The 23,499-nt window shown below is 43.3% G+C and overlaps 1 protein-coding gene across 5 annotated transcripts in view; it reads left to right on the top strand.

The window, feature by feature from the left end:
- The window catches only part of RNGTT (RNA guanylyltransferase and 5'-phosphatase), a 381,871-nt gene that overhangs the window by 323,835 nt on the left and 34,537 nt on the right, over nt 1-23,499 (top strand). For all 5 annotated transcript variants that reach the window (XM_059731910.1, XM_014600584.3, XM_059731918.1 and 2 more), the window contains one exon: nt 17,922-17,988. In XM_059731910.1, the coding sequence (XP_059587893.1) occupies nt 17,922-17,988 (67 nt within the window). The remainder of the gene's footprint in view (nt 1-17,921; nt 17,989-23,499) is intronic.

The raw sequence follows: 23,499 nt of genomic DNA, 5'->3' as shown, positions 1-23,499 counted from the left end.
GGGAGCATCACACTACAATTGTTAAATTGTCTGACTCCTGTTTTTGGATTGTCCAGATGTGAAAACTTGTGTTTTTTGTAGCTATGACCAGTTCAGAAGTGAAAGGTCAATTAAATGTGATGGGTCTTGAGTTGCTAAACAAGATACCTAGAGACATTGGTTACTAGACCTGTCTTTGGGTATTTGTTTAACAGTGGGACAAATTTGCAATAGCCTGTACCAGGGATGGTCTATTTATAAAACTCCAAACAGATATTGAATGATTGAGACATTTGTAACACCGTAGACATTGGATACGTGTTTTGAGAAATATGAGAATGTCTTTAGCAAAGCAGACACGGTTCTTTGGGTAAATCTGATATCTTTTATTGGACCAACTTAAAACATTCTTCTTTGCAAGCTTTTGGGTACAATTACCTTTCATCAGGCAGAGGAAGTGTCTACAGAAGTTCTGTGCTCTTCCTGGATGCAGTAGTAAAGCAGCCAGAGGCCAGTACGTACACAAGTCAGTTAAAATGTAAATTGGGATGGTCAGTAGGTGAGAGACAGGTTGTGGTGTGGGGGTTGGAAGGGGAATAAATGTAGCTGTAGTTAAGGGAGTGGGGGAGTGGTGAGGAAATGAGTATAGCTGGTAAAAAGTGGAGGGTTTACCTGGGGGGTCAGATGCATCTGACTCCCCAGGTAAACCCTCCACTTTTTACCAGCTATATTCATTGGGTCTGGTATTGGGTGCCACAAGCTCCGCTTTCTCTACACCTAATGGGTTTCAAACATGAGTGGAGACTTGATTTTTCTTGTGGCAGTCTTGTCAACACAGTCCAGTTTTGCCCCAGCCACAGTCTTTGGTGCAGGAGCGTTTCCTTCCTAGCTTTTAAAAATTATAAACACTATGATGATTTGGCATAATCTAGCCAAGAGAATGTAATCAATTGAGATTGCTCTATTTTGCATGGTCCCAACCACTACCTTGCATTTTTGTGCAAGACACACCGTTATTTCAAGAACACCTGGTTTTCTGGTATGTGTAACTTCACCTTTGTGGGGTTTATTAAGCATTTTAATTTATTGAGACTCAGTATCCTCACTGCCATCACAATGTTAAAATAGAGAAAGGGGCACAACATTTTTTGCACTTGTCCTAAGTCATACAAGTAATCTCTTGGAGAACTGAGAATAATGGCAAAAATCTCCTGACTCACAGCCCTGTGTTCTAACAATATGACCCTCATGGAGGTTTAAAATTGAACAAAAGAAGTTTGCGACTGGATATTAGGAAAGTGTCCTAACAGTTAAATTTCTTGGTTGGGCTCCCACAGGAAAAGGCAGAAGCTCCTTTTTTCAAATTATTTGCAACTAGACTGGCACTCAGTTATATTGTTGGTGGAGGAATAGGCATGGTAACTTTAATGAGTCCCATTCCTCTCAACTCTTTATGGTTTAAGTTGGTTCATGGTTTTACATATAAACGTATAAAACAACTGTTTGTGTTGGGGCTATAGGGAAAATGATTAGACAGTCATTCTGGCCACTTACAGACATTTGGGGGGCGGGTAGAACAGTGATTTACTTTCAGCTTGGGACACCCCCACACTGAGCACAGCACATGCCCAGAAGAGGCCTTGTGTTAATTTGACCTAGCTCACCCAGCATCTATATAGATCGGGCGCTACAGCAGGGCTTTTTGGTGCTTTTATCTAATAGCCAATAGAATTTGTATATAGATAGAATCAGCTATTTAGGTAAAAGCACCAAAAAGCCCTGCTGATGTGTCTGATCTATACAGATGCAGGGGAGCCAGGTCAAACTGAAGTGCTTCCTCTTTCGGTACCATGCTATTTTTTGGGGGTGTTTTTAGCATGTCTGTCAGTGGCCTAAAATAGTTTTAACACTGGATAGTAGTCTAACATCATTACAAATGCAGCATAGTAAGAGTGCTTTGAAAACATCTGGGATGGTTTTACTTATAAGGTACAATGATGATTCTCCTTTAAAGCCTCCTTTAAAATGCTTCCAGGGAAGCATTTACATAGAGAAAACAATAACCCAAAACTCTTCATCTAAACCACTGCTAATTAGACCTTCCTAATTCTATAATAAATCTTGATTTTACTGTGTCTATTTTTATTCCTTTTGACCTTGATCCTGAATCTCACTAGCTGTTCATCTCTAATTTCATTTTGAACACAAATGAGGAAAAATATCACTTTTTACAACTTCTTTCTAATTGCCATTTGTATTAGGCTTCATATAGCTGGCACATAACAGTAGCACAAAGTGCAATAGACTTGTTATTCAGTAGAAGTGTGTCCTTTTAAGGATCATTTACTTTCTACTTCCATACTCTCGGTAGTCACTGACAGATTGTGTATTACTATTGAGATTGATGTAGTTATGTTCAGCCTTTAAATAACACATAGAAATCTTTTTCTATGAAGGGCAATTAAAGCAGGTCATTGATGTTTTCCCAGATTATTTGTTTTTGAATGAAGTGGCATTCTATTTAATACAATTTCATAATATGCATTATGGTGACTTTGTGAGCCTGAAGTAAGTTTGTGAGAGGGAGCTTAACCTAGCTTTGCATTTAAGTTGTTTTACCAAGTATTTTTTCCTATGAAATATATATTTGTAATACAGTTACGTTAGCTGCTTCTGACTTTGGATCAGGGCCTTCTATAACTTCTGTACCATCTTTGGACTTATTGGGCATTTATACATGTACTCCAGAAGGCGGGGGGGAGTGCTTTAATTAGAGTGGCTCCAAGAGCTATTCTAGTTTAAGCTCCAAAACCATCCCATGTATCAGCGTCCCTGCACTGAGAGATGGTGCCAGGGGTGCTTTAACTAAAGCTTGTCAAACAGGGATGCTGATGCATGTGACACTGGAGTCTGTTGGAGTCCGGTAATTACCACGCTCAGCAGACTCGATTAACCTGACACTGTAATTACAGTGCATCAGAGCAGTCTTGATGTACATGTATAGGCACCCATTTTGCCTAAGTTCTCTTTGGGTTTACATTAGTTACAAAAGTTTCAGTATCTTTACTATCTTGCTATCACTTTTGGTATCTTGAGATGTAAGCAGTTGTTACAACTCTTATAAATTTCACATGATACCAATATAAGCTGCTACGGTTTCAGTATTACATATTAGAGCTGTGCGAAGCTTAGGTAGCTGATTCGATTTGGAGGAGATTTGGCCTGATTCAGGGACCGAATCTCCGAATCGAATCAGGAGACCAAGTAAAAGCTCCGAATCGATTCAGCCGATGTGGAGATAAGGCCATAGACTAAACAGGCAGCTGACAGCTACCTCCAGCTGGTAAGTCTGTTGAGGTTAGGGGAATGGGGAAGGGAGGGATTGGGGCTGGGACTGGGACAAGCTGCCCAACTTGGGAGGGCGCATTACTCGGGGAGAGGGGGTGCAGGATGCGGGTGTGGCAGCACTGAGAGCGGGGGCTATGCCCTGCTGCCACTTGGCCAGCTGGGGCGGGGGGGGACGGGATGCGGGCACAGCTCACTCCTGTAGCCAGTGAGTACGGGGCTTTTTTAGTGCCAGGACTAGGCTGGGGCCAGGCGGGGAACAGGGCTGGGCAGGGCATCCATAGGGGCTTCTCCTGCAGCACTCCCCAGCCTATCCAAATCAGCACCGAATCTTCCAAAGCTGATTTGGCTGTATCAGTTCAGGACAGTGATCCGAATCTCCGAATCAAATCACTGTCCTCCGAATCATCTGAATCCAAATAGAATACTTTATTATTCGCACAGGCCTATTATACATGCATTCTTCTGTTACAATGCAAGAGTAGCAATTTTGCTACAGTGTTAACCCTGCTTCCTTCAGCATGAGAGTTACAACAGTTCAGATAGCTTCTGTCACTACAAGAGCAAACATATAAGTTACATTGTAACAGCTGATAAATGCTCCAAAGTAGCAGCTCCTATGCCTCTTTTAAATCAGTTAAAATGTTTATTTTTCTGAGACCTGCCCTTTATCATAATGATTATACTGGACAGTTGTATATTTTCTTCGTCCATCAGAAAAGTTACTCTTTTCAGTATGCCTAGTACTTTGGACCAGTATAGATTTGCACTGCATGTGTTACTGCATTAATGTAAAATACATGGTTAGGTAACCATACTACACCAGAAAAATTTCCTCCATCTTGCATGTCAGCCACTCTGCAAATACATAGAATCATAGAAAGTTAGGGTTGGAAGGGACCTCAGGAGGTCATCCCCAACTAGATCACCCCAGCTAAAGCTTTGTCTAGTTGGGCTTTGAAAACCTCCAAGGGTAGAGCTTCCATCACCTCTCTGGGTAACTGGTTCCAGTGTTTTACTACCCTCCTAGCGAGAAAATTCTTCCTAATATCTAGCCTAAACTTCCCTTGCTGCAACTTGAGACCATTGCTTCTTGTTCTGTCATCTACCCCCACTGAGAACACTTTAGCTCCATCCTCATTCAAACCCCTCTTCAGGTAGTTGAAGGCAGCTATTAAGTTCCCTCTCAGTCTCCTCTTCTCTAGACTAAATAAGCCCAGTTTTCTCAGTCTTTCCTCAAGTCATGTTCCCCAGCCCCCTCACCATTTTTGTTACCCTCTGCTGAACTCTCTCCAATTTGTCCACATTCTTTCTGTAGTGGGGTGCCCAAAACTGAACACAGTACTCCAGATGTGGCCTCACCAGTGCTGAATAGAGTGGAATAATCACTTTCCGTGACCTGCTGGCAACACACCTACCAACATAGCCCAGTATGCCAATAGCCTTCTTGGCAGCAAGGGCACACTGGTGGCGTATATTCAGCTCATTGTTCACTACATGAATGATGTGTGCCCCTGGAGGCTGGGAGGGCATGGTGGCCACTTGCAGGTGGCAGTGGCAGCAGCAAGCCGACCAGGAGTCAGTGACCACCAGCAGACACTATCAGCAGTGGCCAGCAGTGATCAGTGGCCACCCTGAAGATGCCCCTGGCAGTGTTGGCAGTGGCCACTGGTGATCGGTGACCACACGCCACTAGTGTCGATGGTGAGGGGGGCGGGTGGCAAGTGGGGCTGCTGTCCGCAGGTGCCATCAGCAGTGGCCAATCATGGGGGGGTTTTCCACCAATCTCAGGGGGTGCACCTGCATGCACCCCCTATGCATCACCAGTGGTTCACTGTAACCCCCAGGTCCTTTTCTGCAGTGCTGCTGCTTATCCAGTCAGCCCCTAGCCTGTACTGGTGTATGGGATCATTCCATCCTAAGTGCAGGATTTGGCACTTGTCCATGTTGAATTTCATGAGATTTCTTTTGGCCCAATCATCCAATTTGTCTATATCACTACTGACATATGTCAGTATTATGTTTTTCATCTTCATTACAATATGCATTAAGCTGGTAATCATAGAATCATAGGGCTGGAAGGGACCCCAAAGGATCATCATGTCCAGCACCCTGCATGAGCAGGAAAGACATCTGGGGTCAGATGACCCCAGCTAGGTGACCATCTAGTCTTCTCTTGAAGACCTCTAGGGTAGATGATTGCACCACCTCTGGGGGGAGCTTGTTCCATAGTCTGGACACCATAGTTGTAATGAAGGTTTTCCTAATGTTCAGCCTGAAACTATCTTCCAGGAGTTTGTGACCAGTGTTTCTAGTTTTCCCCCAGGGTGCCCTGGTAAACAGTTGTTCACTGAGCCCCTGATGTATACCTCTGATATAGCAGTAAGCTGCAATCAGGTCCCCCCTCAGCCTTCTTTTCTTTAGGCTGAAGAGTCCGAGATCCCTTAGCCTCTCCTCGTATGGCTTGCCATGCAAGTCCCTGATCATACGCGTGGCCCTTCTCTGGACCCTCTCGAGCTTTAGCACATCCTTATTGAAGTGCAGCGCCGAGAACTGGACGCAATACTCCAGCTGCAGCTACACCAGCGTTTAGTAAAGCAGAAGAATCACTTCTTTGGATTTACTGGAGATACATCGATTGATGCATGCCAGAGTTTTATTGGCCCTAGTGGCTACTGTGTCATATTGGAGGCTTATATTCATGCTGGGGTCTATTGTTACCCCCAAATCCCTTTCATTTGTAGTGCTGGTCAGGTTAGCGATGCCCAGCCTGTAGGTGTGCTGGGGGTTCTTCCTTCCCAGATGCAGCACTTTGCGTTTTTCTACATTGAACCTCACCTGGTTCCATTCTGCCCAACATGCCAGTCTGTCTAGGTCTGCTTGCATCTGCAGCCTATCTGCGGGTGTGTCCACACAACCCCATATCTTGATGTTGTCTGCGAACTTGGCCAGTGGGCTTTTCACCCCCTCATCCAAGTTATTGATGAAGATATTGAACAGCACTGGGCCAAGTACCAACCCCTGGGGTACGCCACTGCCCACATCTTGCCAGTACAACATCGATCCATTCATTTAGACTGTGTGTCCTATGCCGCAAAGCAGTTGTGCACCCGCTTGATGGTCCCACAGTTGAGCCCGATATCTTCTAGTGTCTTGGTTAAGTCTATTTCTAGGTCCTTTTCCTTCCCAAGTATGAACATTAAATGTATATTAAGTCCTGAATTTAAATTAAAATGTACAGGATATTTGTGCATGGATCACTTTTTCCTCTCTAATATTTGGATTTAATCCTTTTCTACTCCTTTAAATTTTATAACACCTAGGCATGCATTACCCATGAGGTAGATATCTTTTTAGTATTGTCTTCATCCACGTAATAAATCACTTATAAGTAGAGACTGAAATATTTTGGCCTCAGTATCACTTCTAGAAATACTCCATTTTTTTTTTCTGGTGGTCTCCTTAATTTTTTCTATTAATATTTCTAGAAAATAAGTAGTTGAGAACCTAGAAGACCAGAAGGAATATTATTATTTTAGAAAACAAAAAGGTAATTACAGTATCACAGCAGAGATACTAAAGTCCAAGAGGCACTTCCAATAAAAGCTTCATTTTATGCTTAAAATACTGCAGGACAGGACAACATTTTACTTTTGGTAGGGAGCACTAAGCATAAATATAATCAGATCTTATTTTTAAGAGAAAATTATAAGATCTCAGGTGGATAGCCTTACTTGCTGGTCATAATGCTTTTTATGGAGTGTTCATAGTTTTCTTGTTATCAAGACTATTTTTGTCAGCATTTTCTCTATAAATACTTTTTCTTCACAGTTTGTATTATAGGAAAATTAACTCCTGACTAAAATATGATAAACGTTTCAGGGAACAGTTTTTAAAATGTGTCCGAAAAGATTATTTACAGCATAAAATTATTGTAATGCCTGGATCCTAAAAGATCATTTCTTAAAATCTAAAAACATTTACGTTACAATGAATAATGATATTCATTTTGTAGTTTATTTCAAATTGAAAAGAATTTAAAATATAATTATAGTTTAGAGGAAATCTTGAAAAATGTCACTGGAGCGTCCTATTCTTATTTTCAACTTAAGTATTGAACTTGCTCAGTCACATCCTGATCCTGAGCATATATATCAATGGGACTACTACATAATAGTAAAATTAGATCTGAGCATGAGGTCAGCATGGTTTCTAAAAATTGCTTTCTTCTTCCAGAGGTGGTCCAAATCAGCAGCAGAACTAGGACAGGGTGAGTGGGACAGCAGCCTCTGGGAGCTGGCTGTGAGGGAGTGTAAAAATCCCACCCCTGCCCCTTGGAGTCTTTACTACAGCAGGCCCAGTTCTGTGCGGCCTCTGCCTGGCCATAAGAGCAGCCCCACACGCAGTAGTGCCTTTTGGGGGTAGAGGCTAAGTGGAATGGTGTTCCCCCCCAGCCCCCAGGAAGTTTTTTCACAGCAAGTACAGCCCTGCACCCAGTAGCATGCCTGGGGAAGTGGGAGTGAACATGGCCCATGGGGTGGCTATCAGGGAGCCTGTGCCAGGAGACTGCTGTGCTAAACTTCCTCCTTTGCTGCTGCCTGTGCTGCCTTCACAGGGTAGGGAGTGTCAGCTACAGCAGCAGCAGTACCAGTAACAGCTGACTTCTGACGTCAGAGAGCCATAAGAACATACTTGATCAGACCAATGGTCCATCTAGCCCAGTATTGTCTCTCCAACAGTGGCAGGAGTGGATGCTTTAGAGAGAGAGCATTGAACTGGATATACCTAGAGTGATCTATCCCCTATTTTGTACCCTCCCTGACATCCATCGTTATAGGTTTAGTGATGATAGAGAAAACATCTCCAACTGTTCTGCCCAAGAACTGTTAATAGGTCTATCATCCATGAATGTTTCTAGTCCCTCTTTGAACCTGGCTATGCCGTTTGCCTCTACCAGATCCTGTGACAATGAATTCCCCAAGTCACACATTGCATACAAATGTAGTACTTGTTAGCTTTAAACCCATCTCCTCCTAATTTTAGTGGGTGCCCCCTAGTTTTAATATTCTGGGACTTGGTGAATAACAGTTTCATGTTCACTCAATCCACACCCTTCATTATTTTATAGACCTCTCTCATATCTCCCCATCAGCCTAATTCTTTCCAAACTAAAGAGTCCTAATCTTTCTAGTCCATGGGTAGGCAATTATTTCAGCTGGAGAGCCACTTAATGAGTTTTGGTGAGTTGTCAAGGGCTGCATGCATAGCCGCACCCCCTGACTGCCCTATTGGGACTAGAAGTCGTACCCCTTAACCCCTGACCTCTGCCACCAGAAGTCCCTCCCCTCCTTTGCACCAGCCCTCCAGTACTCCTTTTGGGAGGGAGGGGGTTGCTATCTTAGAACCAGAAAAAAACCAAATCATACATTAGAAGTCATACCCCTACTATAACATATTTTAATTTTATTACAAAAAATGTTTTTGTCATGATTTGTGTTTGCATAGTTTGTATAGAGGTGATTGTGTAATAACTCAAAAATAAAGTCTTACTCTTATATATTGTATGTGGGGGGTGTGGTGTATAGTGAGGTGAGGGAGTGTGTATGGTGGGGGGTGTAGGGGGGTGTAGTGGGGTGTAGGGTTGTTGAGGGGGTGTGGCTGTGTGTTGGGGGAATAGGATATGTTGGATGGTGTATATATGTCAGTGGGGGTTGTGGGGGCAGGGTGTGAGGTTTGTGGGGTGAAGAAGGGTGGGGGAGTGTGGGGACCCACATGGCGCACAGCCCCTGCTGCCAGCAGCAACAGGAGGTGGAAGCACTCAGGGCATTTGTGCCCAGTGCTGGTGCTGGCATCCAGCTGGGTGTGGCTCCAGCGAGTGCTGCATGCAGGAGGAGGAGTGCAGCCTGCCCAGCCACCTCTATTATGGGGGCTCTCTGTGTTGCGTGTGCAGCTCCAACACTCGCAGTGGAGGAAGCCCCGCACTGTATTCTGCAGGGAAGCAGGGGCTGAGGTTCCCTCCACTCCCAGCTGAGTCTGGGGACCTGCACAGCATGGAATGGGGAAGGCAGTTGGCTTCAACACAGGGCTTCCTTCAGTGCCAGTGTGGGAGCTGCACATGTGCTGTGTGGAGCCCCCACGATAGAGGCTTCTGGGCAGGCTGCACTCTTCCCCTGCCCCCCACGCACAGCGCTGGCCAGAGCTGCACCCTGCCAGGCACCAGCACCTGCACTGAGCACAAGCACTCCCACCTGCTGCTGCTGTCAGCAGCAGAGGCTGCACACCGTGTGGCAGAGTGTTTTGACAGGTTCCCCCAACCCACACCCTCCCTAAAACCCACACCCTGCCCAGCCAAGCTCTGCACTCCTGCATCCCCCCTGGACGTGGGCTTCACACTGCTCTCCACGTTTCCACCTAGCTGCAGCTTTACCACCTTGTTCAAGCCCCTGCCCCCACCCCTATTTCCCCATCTGCTGCCCAGAGCAAACTGGGTGCCTCGAAAGCCAAGCGGGTTTCCACGGGGGCAGCTGCAGCAGGGGTAGTAGCAGTCCTGCCTGGAAGCTGCATGCTGGCCGGGCTGGGCCCTTACGCCTACAAGGGTGAGAGCGAGGCTCAATAGGGTATGTAGGGGGGGCGGGTGTGCATGTGTGTGGGCACCTCACTCCCACCCTTGTGGGCAGAAGGGCTTAGCAGGGTACAGTTCATTGGTGGGCACTGCAGGACAGATGAAAGTTCCTGGTGGGCTGGATTTGGCCCGTGGGCTGTATTTTGCCTGCCACTGTTCTAGTTTCTCCTAGTAGGCCAACTGCTTTATATCCCTGATCATTTTGGTTGCTGTTGTCTGTACTTTTTCTAGTTCTACTACAACAGGGGTGGCCCACCAGGCCATTCTATCCGGCCCACAAGACCCCTAAAAAATTTAGAAAATTAATATTTATCTTCCCCTGGATGCCTGTCAAAGCTGACAAGAGCCAGGGCAGTAGGACCCAGGGAGAGCATCAGCAGGACTGAATAGCCCAGCCCCACCCACCCCCAGCCATTTCACTCCCTTCCTGCCCCCACCCTGCTCCAGCACCATGTGGCTGCCAGCTGCATCACCGGACCAGGAAGCATGGGGCTGCACCGGTAGGGGGGGGAGGGTGTGGGCAGGCAGGCAGGGACTCTGTGTGTGTGGGGGGGCAGAGACAGTGCGTGTGTGGGGGGACAGAGACTGTGTGTGTGTGTATGTGTGTGTGCATGTGCGCAGGGGCAGGGACAGCGTGTATGTGTGTGTTTGTGTATGCAGGCAGGGACTGTGTGCATGGGGGGGCAGGCAGGGACAGTGCGTGTGTGGGGCAGGCAGAGTGCGTGCGTGCGTGCGTGCGCACGTGCTGGCAGGGACTGTGCGGGGGCAGACAGGGACTTCTGTGTGTGTGTGTGTGTGTGTGTTCATAGACTGAGTCCCACACACACACCCCACCATACACGTGCACCCACACCCCCCTCGCACTGCTGTACACACAGACCCCCCCACATCCCTTCAAACACCCAACTCCCCACAAACCCCATACCCACCCACAACCCATATATCCACACACACACACCCACACACTCTCTCACCCCACACACCCACAGCTCCCCACAAACCTATACCCACCCCCCCATAATATACAAGAGTAAGTCTACATTTTAAGCTATTGTGCAATCACCTCTATATATATATATATATATATATATATATATATATATATATGTATGTATGTATGTATGTATGTATTAGACAAACGCATGTAAATCAGGACAAAAATATATTTTTTAATCAAATTAATGCAGTAGATGTTTGCTTTTTAGAATATCATTTGTTATTTTTCTGGTTGCTAGATGGCAAAACTGCTTGCTGAAAAGAGTACTTTCGGGGGTAAGGGGAGGGACTCCTGGTGGCAAAGGTCAGGGGATAGGGGGCAGGACTTCTGGTCACAAGATGGTGACCAGGGGCAGGTCATCTGTCAAGGGGCAGGGCTACCAATGCTACCCTCAACAGCTTGCCAAAGCTCAGTAAGCAGCCATCTACCCAAAATAATTGCCCGCCCCTGTACTACAACCTTTTTTTTGAGGTGTGGAGACCAAAACTGGATACAAATTCAACATGTAGGTGCACCCATATATCTGTCTTGGCATGACAATGTTCTCCATTTTGTTTTTAATTCCTTTTATTGTTTTGGGGGTTTTTTGGTCATCTTGGCACATTGAGCTAATGGTTTTAGAGAGCTGTGTCTACAAGCACTCCAAGGTATCTTTCCTGAGTCATAAAATCTAGTTCAGAACTCAGCATTGTGTACATATAGTTGAGATTATTTTTCTCCATGTACATTACCTTGCCTTTATTGACACTGAAGTACATCTGCCATGTTTTTGCCCAGTTACCAAGCTTGGTGTGAGATCTTTCTGCAGCTCTTCTCTGTCAGCTTGGGATTTGGCTACCCAGGTTAATTTGGTATCATCTGCAAACTTCACTGTACGCTCCCTTTTCTGGATCGTTGATGCAAATGTTGAACAAAATTGGGCCCAGAACAGATCCCTGTGGTACTTCAGATATGGCCTCAGACATCTTATTGACAACCTTCTGCTTTCATTGTCTTTTCCACTTGGGCTCTGAGGTTCCATCATTGGATCCACAGGATTGTTTTAAAGCTGAAATGGAGTGTTTTCCTCTGTCTATTCACTTGCTTTGGCTAAGGCATTTTTGGTAGCCAAATTGAATGTTCCTGTCAACATGCCCTCCAAAGTGCTTGCCTCTTCTGTTGGCCTGAATCTCTCAAGACAGTTGGATCAGTCTGAACATAGATCCGGCTTCCCTACACATTACAGGTTGAATACTGACTGCTTGGTGGGCTTAGTGAGAGTGGTTTTGTTGAATGTGAAGAATTCAGTATGGAGGCTTTCACTGGGCCAACCTAGGCTAACAAATGGAAGAGGTTCTCAGCATGACTAAGCATGATCAATTTTAAACACAACACCCAACTACTGGATTGTGCTGTTGTTCAGGACCACCCTTCATTTTTTTCTGCTTCATTTAACATGTATTTCAGCCCCATCCAAGGATGCCCATCTAAGTGCAGACAGATTCCTGAAGGGCGTTGCCTTTTTTTTTTCCCTCCCTGTTAGGGAGCAATCACCTTCCTGGGATTTCAGTTTGGCTTACCTTAGGTTTGATGTAGCCTCCATTTCAGCCTTTGGAAACTTGTTGTCTGTAACAAGTATCCATGAAAAAAGTATTATTTAGCTGCAATTATATCAGTCTTGAAAACTGGAGAAATACAGCCTGTTTTTTCAGAACCTCGATGTATAATTTTCCATAGGGTAAAGTCACCGTCAGGTATCTCAAATGTTTTGCTTCAGGTTCTAGCCACTGATTTTCATTTAACCAAATGTTAAATTTCCCTGTTGCAGGGAGGCTAGATTAGATACATTGGTTGTGCTCAGAGTACTGAATTATTATTTATATAAGACTAGACTTGTCCTGATAAGCAAATGAGTCTGCTGCAAGTCTGCTGGAGCGTGCTAATTAGCACGCTCCAGCAGCCTCCGTATCATGCGTATTCAGCATCCCTGCATTTCAAAATGGTGGCAGGGGCACTTTAACTAAAGCCTGTCAAATGAGAGCGAGAGAGAGAACATAGCCTTCCAGCATTTTCTCTCCCTTCTGCCTCCTCTCCCCTACCGCCCCAGGGACACAGTGTTTCACTTGCTTTTTTTTGCTGCTCCAGCAAGGAGCAGAATACACCCCTTTCACAATCCCTACATTATGGTATAGGGACCACCAGGTGATGACCTGAGCAGTCTGGATCAGTCAGTCAGGAGGGCCCTATGCACAACTGCCACCTGTTGCCAGGCAGACTAAGGGAGCCTGTAGAGCATACTAAGATGTGTGTGCAGGGGTGCCTTCTGCATGCACAGTATTAGCACTGCAAGCTTTCTACCCTTCAGGTCCTTAGATTCAAATGCCTGTACATGTGGCTCTGGGTAATTTTTTCTATCAGGAGAACAAACTTGGGAGAATTTGAAATTATTTTTAGTGTTTACGCAGCCACAGTTTTGTGTGTGTTTGTATAAAACTAAAAATTAGTTAGTTACAGAACTAATAGAACTTAATTTAGCATTTCTTAAGTAAACATGCACAAATAAAGTTCTATTTTCCATATCGATTTTTAAAAAATAACTGCCCTTAAGTTTTATCAAGGAGTTAATTCAGTTGTGAAATTAAGATCTTTAATTCTCTCTTTTTTTTTCTTTAAGTAGTGATTGCTATAACACCACTACTATTGGAATTCAAAAAGGGGCATTGATTTCAGGAGGATATATAGTACAAGAAATAATATAATAGCGGTGTCCACTTGTTATCAGGTTTAGGCATCAGATAATAAAGAAGATGATTTAAGGATAGTACTATGCAACTGTGAAATCAGAAGGGAAGCTGTATGGTAAATTTGTAAAAAGGGGTATTGTTAGGAGAAAATATGAAGGTGGACTGGTTGGTACATATATCTTCCTGAGGGTGTAATTGTGACTAGTCTGCAAGGGTAAATGTTAATCATGTTTCTGAGAAGGTGCATTAGTTAAGATAATTAGGAAGGGATAGCATTTTGCCACAAGTGGCATGTTGTGCCAGTATTTTGCCTGGTGTATGTAATATAAAAGCAAATTAATTCTAGATGCCAGAAGGAGATGAAATTACATTGCCCTAAAGGAGTACTGAAAAATAGGAAATGTACATCTGAGCTTTCTGATAGGTTAGCAGTGCGGTTTAAAATGAATTATTTAGAATTCAGGTATGCCCAGGCCTGTGCACAAGATACAGATTGCAGACAAAGTGCCTTCCCTAAACAAAAGAATTGGAGAGCATAAGTATTCCCACTTTTAACAGATACTCAAAAGAAGGTTGACTGGGCAGGGTTGAATGCTGAAAATATAGGATGTGCTGGAAAAGTTGCTGCTCCGGCATGGGCTTCTCCAGAGCTGCAAGATAAATTATGTCCAAGTTAACCTGCATTATTATTGGATGCTTTCACTGTGGGCTTCTAGATTCATGGGTGCCAATGCTTTTGGCAATTATGCTACAAATTAGCCCTGCACCCTCCCCCAGTGCCACTCCAGTCCCCTTCCTCTGCCCAATCTCCTGCTTTGTTTTCTGCCTGATCTCCTGCTCTGCTTTCTACCTCCTGCATAAACTGCTGCTGTGCTGGTTGTTGCATGCCACACACAGAGGTTGCCCGTGCCACTTGTGGCACTCATGCAACAGGTTGGCTACCCCTGTCTTAGGTTTTCCTAGCGGCAGTCCATGTTTTAAAAGCCATAAATTGTTCTTAATAGGAAGGACCTTGGAATTCAGCAAGTTTGTTCGTCATATAAGTTGGATTGTTTATTTAACAGAAAAGTGTTAGAGGAGTTACATTAAAACAAAATTGAATGCCAGTTAGGAACATTATATGGCAAGTTTTGTATATTAGTGCCATAAGAATTAGGGAAGATCACTTAAAACCCATTTGTCACAATACTAGATGTTTAAGTAAAATATAACAAGAAAACTACTGTCCCAGTTTCATAGATTCATAGATTGTAGAGTCGGAAGGGACCACAATGGATCATCGTGTCCGACCCCCTGCCCCTGGCAGGAGAGAGGACCAAGGTCAGATGACCCCAGCCAGCTGACTATCTAGCCTCTTCTTGAAGACCTCCAAGCTAGGCGATAGCACAACCTCTCTTGGAAGCCCATTCCAGATCCTGGCCACCCTTACTGTGAAAAATTTCTTCCTAATATCTAACCTAAATCCACTCTCAGTTAGTTTACACCCATTATTCCTAGTCACTCCCTGGGGCGCCCTAGTAAACAGTGCGTCACCTATTCCCCATTGACCTCCCCTAATAAATTTATAGGCGGCCACAAGATATCCCCTCCGCCGTCTCTTGTGAAGGCTGAAGAGATTCAGCTGTCTCAACCTCCCCCCATAGGGTCTTTCCCAAAAGCCACTAATCATGCGAGTGGCCCTCCTCTGGACCCTCTCCAGATTCTTTGCGTCCCTCTTGAAGTGCGGCGCCCAAAACTGGACACAGTACTCCAACTGCAGCCTGACCAGTGCCGCATAGAGGGGGAGCATCACCTCCTTTGATCTGTTAGTCATGCACCTGCTAATGCATAACTAGGTGCGATCGGCCTTGTTGATGGCGTCGTTACACTGCCAGCTCATGTTCATCTTGGAGTCAATTATGACTCCAAGATCCCTCTCTGCCTCTGAGCTGCTGAGAAGGACACTCCCCAACCTATAGGTGTGCTGGGGATTCCTCCTTCCCAGGTGGAGTACCTTACATTTATCTTTATTAAATTGTATCCTATTTCTCTCTGTCCTGGTTGGCCTGAGTCTGCTCCCTGCCCTCCGGTGTACTAACTTTGCCCCATAACTTGGTATCAGCAAACTTGGAGAGGGTGCTCTCCACGTCCTCATCCAAATCGCTGATGAAGATATTTAATAATACTGGTCCGAGGACCGAAGCCTGCGGGACCCCACTGCCCACCTCCCTCCAGGCCAAGAAGGAACCATCCACCACCACTCTCTGGGTGCGGTCCCTAAGCCAGGTGGCCACCCACCTGACTGTGTAGGCGTCCACTCCACAGTCTGCTAGCTTCCCAGTGAGGATAGGGTGTGAGACTATGTCGAAGGCCTTCCTAAAGTCCAGGAAGATGACATCAGCCTCAGCTCCCGCATCCAGGCAGTGTGTGACCTGGTCATAGAAGGCTACAAGATTTGTCAGGCGGGATCTACCTGTGACAAACCCGTGCTGGTTTCCCCTCAGCATTGTTTCCCCTGCTGGGCCTGCACAAATGTGTTCTTTGATTATTTTCTCTAGTATTTTCCTAGGAATAGAGGTAAGACTGACTGGCCTGAAGTTACCTGGCTCATCCCTTCTCCCTTTCTTGAAAATGGGCACCACATTGGCCCTTCTCCAGTCCTCAGGGACCTGGCCAGAGCACCACGAGTGTTCAAACAGCTGTACAACAAAATGTTACAACGTACCTTGAATCCTTACAATAGGAATCATTCCCATTTTTCATTTAGTATGTACCCATTAGGCACTAGCATTTAACCACTGGTAAGCCTTCCTGTATGTGTGTATGTATGTTAGAAGGGTTTAAACAGATCATTCATTGCCTGCTCTTGCTATGACAGGCTCAAACTAATCTATTAGTCCCTCTTTCCCTTCCAATATATTAGGGGAAAATATGAATATAATTTCTAATCTTGAGGAGGTTGAAAAGAAAGCACTGTTTTGACATCTCTTTATGAATGGCATTTGATTTTTCCACTTTGCAAAATATCAGTAATCCAAATTCACAGTGAATCACCTTCCAGCGGAGGTGTTAAACATACTTTCTGTCCAAATCAGGGCACCCAACACTTTGGTCTTTTCACAAGCTGAACCACTTGCCTCATGGGGCTGGATTCAGCCCATGGGGTTTTTGCCATGACTGACTGACCCCTTGCAGAGGGGCATTAATCCCTGTTGTTTCAGCATAGCTCCAGAACCCAGAGTTAATGTCATTCACATTTTCCCCTATTCCCCCATCCATCCTGTTGGAGTTTCTAGTTGTCCCTGGTGACTATTACCTATGTCAGGGGGAAGCAGGGAGGAAAGGATGAATCATAGTGACATTATTTCCCAGGGTTACAGAGCTGGGCCTTAATGGTAGCTCCAGCAGCTGCAGGAATTAATACTCTGACCTCTACAGGGCAAGCAGTACAGCACTCCAGTGCATTCATCTGTCCCACTTTTCCTCACAGGCATCTATTGTTTCATATTCTCCAGGATTACATGTCCCTGGTGCTTAATATTTCTAATCTTCTTGGTAATATTGACCACTTGCACACTATCTGACCTAGCTGCAGAAACCAAATTAGCTCTATAATCAGAAGTATCAACACATTTTTGAACCAGTTCACCCTTTTGCTAGCAGAAATTTTGGTGGTACACAGTGGCTTACTGAATGGAATCTAATGAATAGCACAGTGGTGACGGGGCACTGCTAAGTGGCACAGCAGTGAGTCTTAGGGATTTTTTGTTATGGTGTTGGGGTAAGTTGCTTTGGGTCATATTGGTTATATCACTTCAGATAATGTTATTTTTAAACTTGCAACTTTAATGTTGAGTCTGTTTGCCTTCACTTATTTTAAAGTAGTAATTGAGTTGATACTATTACTTTAAAGGGCCATTACCAAACGGAAATGTTGTATGCCCCATGGTTTTTGTTCATGACTGAGCACTGCCTGGTTCCTGTATAAGGACACCAAAAGTATTGTGAAATTAATTTGTGAAGCACTTCTTACAGTAGAAATTCAACACACTAATTTGCAGGAATGTGTTCCATCTTTACTATGTATCTTTTCTTTGTAACCAATTCATTCTACACACTTGTTCTGTTCGATCATATTTTTCAATAGTATTTCTTTCTGGATCATAATTAAGCCTGTTACACTAACAGGGGTTTAATAACAACTATCACACTTGGAAGAATTCACTAGGCTGTAAGAAATAGAGAGAGATCTTAAATGATGTTGTTTTTTTTTTAGGCTCCTTACCCAGAATGTTGGTCTTCTTTATGTCGGAAGCTTTGACAGACCTTTTGCACATATTAAGGTATGATTAACAAGGTTTTTGGGTTCACCTAAAAGTCATTAAGTTCTTGTATATTTCTTGAAATTTCAGAGTGCTTCAGATGAATTAATACAATTTCAAGAAAAATGAAAAATATTATAATTTTCCTCGGGTTCATCATGTTCTGGGATTATTTCCAGTGACATTTATGTATTTAGCTTGTCAAAAAAATTGAATGTTTTCTATCATCTTGTTTGATTAATTTTGACACTAGGTTAATTATCAGAAACAAAATGTTTATTTTTTAGGTTACTTTCTCAGTGACATTTCAAAACAAAGCCATCTTTTCAACTCTAATCCTTCAAGTGATTTTGGGCAGGGAAGACATGGCATTAGAAAACACAAGAGAGTATTTTCCCAACATTATTAGACTTTGTTATAAAGGACATGTAACACTTCTCAAAACGTTCATCTTTTGTGATGTAATGATTATATTTTTCAGCTGAACTTTAAGTAGATCTACTGTTTCTAACAGCTGATTGCTAGTGAAGCTTTGGGAAAGCATATTGGTTTGGATGAAAATTTCATTGTGAAGTTTCCTGAGGGTAGAGAGAGATCCTCCCAGAAAACCCATTAGCACAGTTTTGCATTCACCTGAGATGAGATGTGAAATCTGATTTTGGAGTGTGGCCTGGAGTCTAGGTTTTGCATATTGTAAATGAGTGTCCTAATCAATCAATCTGAGGTTGATCATTTTCAATCTGTCTTGTTTTCACGAAACAACTAAAGGGTCTCATTTATATTGCACATTGAAATGCAAACATTTTCAAGATTTCAATGTTTTAATTATTTGGCCAGCCCTAATAAATTAATTAATCTCTCTCTCTCTCTTCCCCTCCCCCCACAAACTATTGATTCTTTTAAATCAAAACCCAAGTTTTAAGAATTTATTCAAAAAACATAGGAAACATGTACTATCTTCCTACATCCCTAAATTTGCAGCATTTAATTGATTTGACATCCAAACTATTTTTAAGTGTTCCTTCTTGAAACCTTATATGGCAAGATGTTTCATCTCAAGTGAATGTTTATATCCTGAAGTGTAACTCTTTCCAAAATAGTGTTTGCATCAATGAAAATGTTCAATAGAATCTTAATTTATATAAAAAGTGGCCATTCTGTAAGTATCTGGATGCCTCAGGAAGAAAAGATAAAACATTAGAAAAATGGTTGAAGTAACACATCTGAAAACTATCCTAAAAAAGTTAATTGGTGGAGGTCAGTCCTCCTTTGTAATCTGTTCCACCCTGTGGAGGGCTGCCCTTGACTCCATCTAATCCCATTAACCTAGTATCAGCACCATCGCTCATACCTCATCGCTCTCCCCCAGTACCTCCTGACAAGTGTAAGGTGGGTGGGAAGAGATATTGTCTCATTATACTGGACGTTATCAGCTGACCTCGTTCCCTGATTTCTTTAGGAGATGCTTGCTCATAATTCATAGATTCAGTTCTCATTAATCAGGGAATCCAACACACTATTGAAATATTATTTGCACTGGATATTTGTTATGTTGTGACAACATGATTTTTACCGCCTAACCACAGGGTCCTTGGACTGGTGTGAGGAAGATGGAAAAAAATTGACACTGGGCCTAGGCCAGTCTGGCAATAAAAGGACTCCCAAAAAGGCATCTAGTATGATGCCCACAGCAGGATCTAAAATAACAATCTTACTCTCATCTCAAGAAAGGAAAGCAGGCAGCTTTTCCCACACAGAACAAGACCCCAGAACTAGTGGAGGAGTTTATAAGCCTACTCAGTGTCAGTGTAGGAGCCAGTAAGCTCATCCTGTACCCTTGTGTCTACATTTCTAAAATTTCAGGCAGTTTGATGTCGTAGCTAGAGCAGATCCAAATCTAGAATGCCTTATCCTGGCATTCAGGTGGCACCATGTATTCCAGGTGTTTTCATCTCCATGATTGTACAAGATACTCTGTAAGCATCTCTCTCTTCCAAAAGTCATGTCTAATTTTCAAGAAATATAGGTTGACCTAACGTAACATACTTAGCGTTTAAGTTAATATAAAGGCCTCTTCATGGTTTTTATCATGTGAAACCCATCAAAATAGTATCTGATTATGGGAGTCAGCCAAAGGAAGGCTCTCCTATCTGTTACCTTACAAGTACAAGAAAAAGTAAAGAGCTCGTTTGATTTCAACCATTCAGCTGGCCCCAATAAATAATGGTTTTGTATTTTATCCTGTTGAAAATGCCTCTGTACTTCTCATAACCCTATACCAAAATGTTTTTTTGCTAGATTGTTTAACCCTTCTTCATCTTAGGTATCAGTTATTGAGAGTTATTAATTCAAAATTATTTAATATAGATCTTTGTTCATTGATGCTTATGAATTCTCTGTTTGTAGCTTAAACCCTTTGAAAGATCTGAACACTGGATGGTGTACTCTCAACCTTTCTCCAAATATGTCAACTACTTCATTGGAGTATACAGCATCATTAGGTTTTTTCAGTCCCTACTTCATGGTTTTCTTTTCTATCTATGTCTGCTTATATGTCACTATATTTTCCCTTAAAACATTTCATCTTACAATGAACATGCAGATTTTATGTTAAAAAAAGGCTTGCAGGGTATGATTGTTCCCATATTTAGGTTTAACCTTCCAGATAACCCTCAATCAGCCCATGCCACATCAGCTGCTTTCCACCATCTGCATTTTACTTTATGGACCACTCCAAAGCCAACACTGCTTGTTCCTCAAGTAGAACTCTTGTAGGAATCTTTGTGTACTGCTTATCTCTGTGCCTGGCTCTACTTATGGGCAGTAGAGATAACAAATGGGGTACAAAAAGGGCTTGAAGCAAGGAACAGGAATTGCTGGGAGTGCTACTGTTGGACTTTTTGTGATCCGGGCCTGCAGCATAAAGGTGAGCTCCAAACATGTTGCAATATGGAGCAGGGAAGAATGCAAGTGGCAGTGCAGTCAACCTCATGTTGAACTTCTAGACAGTTTCTGGCATTTAACTGTCTTCCCACAGGTGGTCAAGCTAGGATCTTTTAGTATTGGTGGTTGTGGGCAGGGGTGTAGGGTGGTATTTGGCTTGACCCAGAGGATCAGTTTAGATGACACTCTTAGTTAATACTTATAAAAGACAGCCTTACTTATTTGCTAAATTATTTGTAGACTATAGAGAAAAGTTGGAAGTTCTTGTGCCTGTATCCAAAGACTGTCAAAATAGGGCAAACTGTGGAAGTTGAAGTTAGGATCTTGCATGCATTTCTGTACTTGAAGGGAAATGGAACGTAGTCCACAAGGGCTGAAGCACTCTTTAAAACAGGGCTGTCCAATTGGTGGTTTGTGGACTCAGTGTAGCCTGCACAGGCTAACATATAGCCCCTGGGCTCCTACCCAGTCACCTCTCCCTGCATCACTCTAGTTATAGCAGAGGCAGGTTCTTTGAGTTCCCTGTCTCTTCTCTGACTTACACTTCCTGCCGCTGTCAGCAGTAGCATGATACAGTCCACAGTGCCAGGGGAGATGGCATCTCAGAGTGCCTCTGCAGTGCGGTGCAGCTTGGAAACCTACCTTTGAGGAGCTGAAGGTGAAGTGAGGCACCTGCCTGCAGTGCAGTAGGGGAGGGAGAGGAGAGCACCTACACACATGCATAGCATGCAGCTTTGGAGGCAGGGGGGAGTCTGTGGTCCCTTCTAGTACAGGCCTTGCCTGCTTATAAGTTGGACAGCCCTGCTCTAAAACATAAAATGACTCTTACAGAGATGTATAAGTATGCTTACTGAAAATAAATACATACATATGCATAACATTTCTTGGCTATGCATCTAGATATAATACTCTATTTGGGAGGGAATCCTGAAATGTTAGGCTTGTTTTCCTCTGAGCCACCTCATTTATGGGTCCTATTATTAATCCATTACAACTGGGGGAATTGCCATATACATGTAATTTATAAGCTTTCTTCTCTTTTGTTTTGGAGTCATAAGTAAAGCTTTGACCATATGGGAACATGAATTTGGATTAGTATTGGAACAGCAACTTTATATACCAGCAGTTCCCAACCTCGGGTCGTGACCTAAATGAGGGTTGCGGGGGCAATGCCAGTGGCACCGCACACAAAGTACGAGCCACACCGTGTGCCAGGAGCTCTCCCAGGCCGCCTCTCCCACCACCGTACTCCGCTCCCAGCAGTGGGTCATGGCAAAAAAAGGTTGGGAGCCACTGCTACATACCTTCAGATCCATAAGGGCATAGCTTCATTAGGTGATTGCACATTTTTGGGGTCTTGTATCCACCAAGAGTGTGCATATAACTCACAAATGTAGGTCTTTGCACGCAGTTGTCTCTATGAATGTTTGTTGCTGATAAGTAACCTTTATTTAATTTTTCTTCCTTCAGTAAGTCCTGTAATCTTACTGTGTGGTTCCTAACAATCCTATCTGAAACATCTGTGAGCCAAAGTGAACATGTTTGTTACTACATTGCTATGTAACTGTGTAAACCAGAATATCCACTAACTTTGAGTTGAAGGAAATCTGCTTTTGCTCCAGTCTTTTCTGTTAATGTAAATTAGCAACTCATCACTCATCGTCTTACTGTTGACATCCTTCTTCTTCATGACATCCCAACTATTTTCCATTTCTTTAGCTTATTTGATAAAGACCAAATTGACGATCCATATATTTGAACCCATTCATTGTAGCCTTTTTAATCTTACAGTTTTCAAAACAATCTTTGCATAGATAATACTTTTGGTTTGAGGATTAAGCAATTACAGACCTTCATATCCAATATTAATACACAAAACCCACTATGTTGTTTGTCAAATAAGGTCAGTCTATACATAAGTAGAGAGAACTCCTTATACAAGTACCTCTTTCCAGCAATGAATAGACTTGATTTTCCAGAACCATGCAGTATCTAAAGATGATGTAAGGGGTTTCTGGTCTGATAATGGTTGGCAAGTTTGAGGAAGAAAGGACTGAAATACTGCCATTACTTCTGGGGCAGATTTATCTGTTATAGATTTTCTGTGGTTTTATGGTGGTTGTATGCCTATGCATGGAAGTTTTCAGTTACATTTTTAGTTTCTTGCTCTTGAGTTTTTTGAGGCATGCTATGTACAAATGAACAATACAGTAATTGAATATTTTTGCTAAATAAATTATTGAATTAATTAAGAAATTGTTCATCACATCTCTTTTTTTATTCATTTTAATATTGCCAAGATTAAATGGTACCATATAGATGATTGATCCTTATGTTGTACCTGGAATGCAGTACCTGGCTTCTGAACTTACTATTGGTATTCATTATATGGCAGGGCACAAAGCACGCCTTCCTCAGATCTTCTAAATCTATTGTATCTGATAGCAGGTAGACCAGAAACAGCACAGAAGGAATTGTATCATCCCAGAGTGTACTGTTTTAGCTTTCTTGGCTAGAACAGAGAAGTTACATGCAGTTTTTCCTTGTAGTGGTTTATTCTGCCATGCATTTTCTGAGACATTACAGGCT

The sequence above is a fragment of the Alligator mississippiensis genome, chromosome 1, assembly GCF_030867095.1.
Source record: "Alligator mississippiensis isolate rAllMis1 chromosome 1, rAllMis1, whole genome shotgun sequence".
In the NCBI taxonomy this organism is placed as follows: domain Eukaryota; kingdom Metazoa; phylum Chordata; order Crocodylia; family Alligatoridae; genus Alligator; species Alligator mississippiensis.
This window is presented reverse-complemented; position numbering and strand designations above follow the sequence as displayed.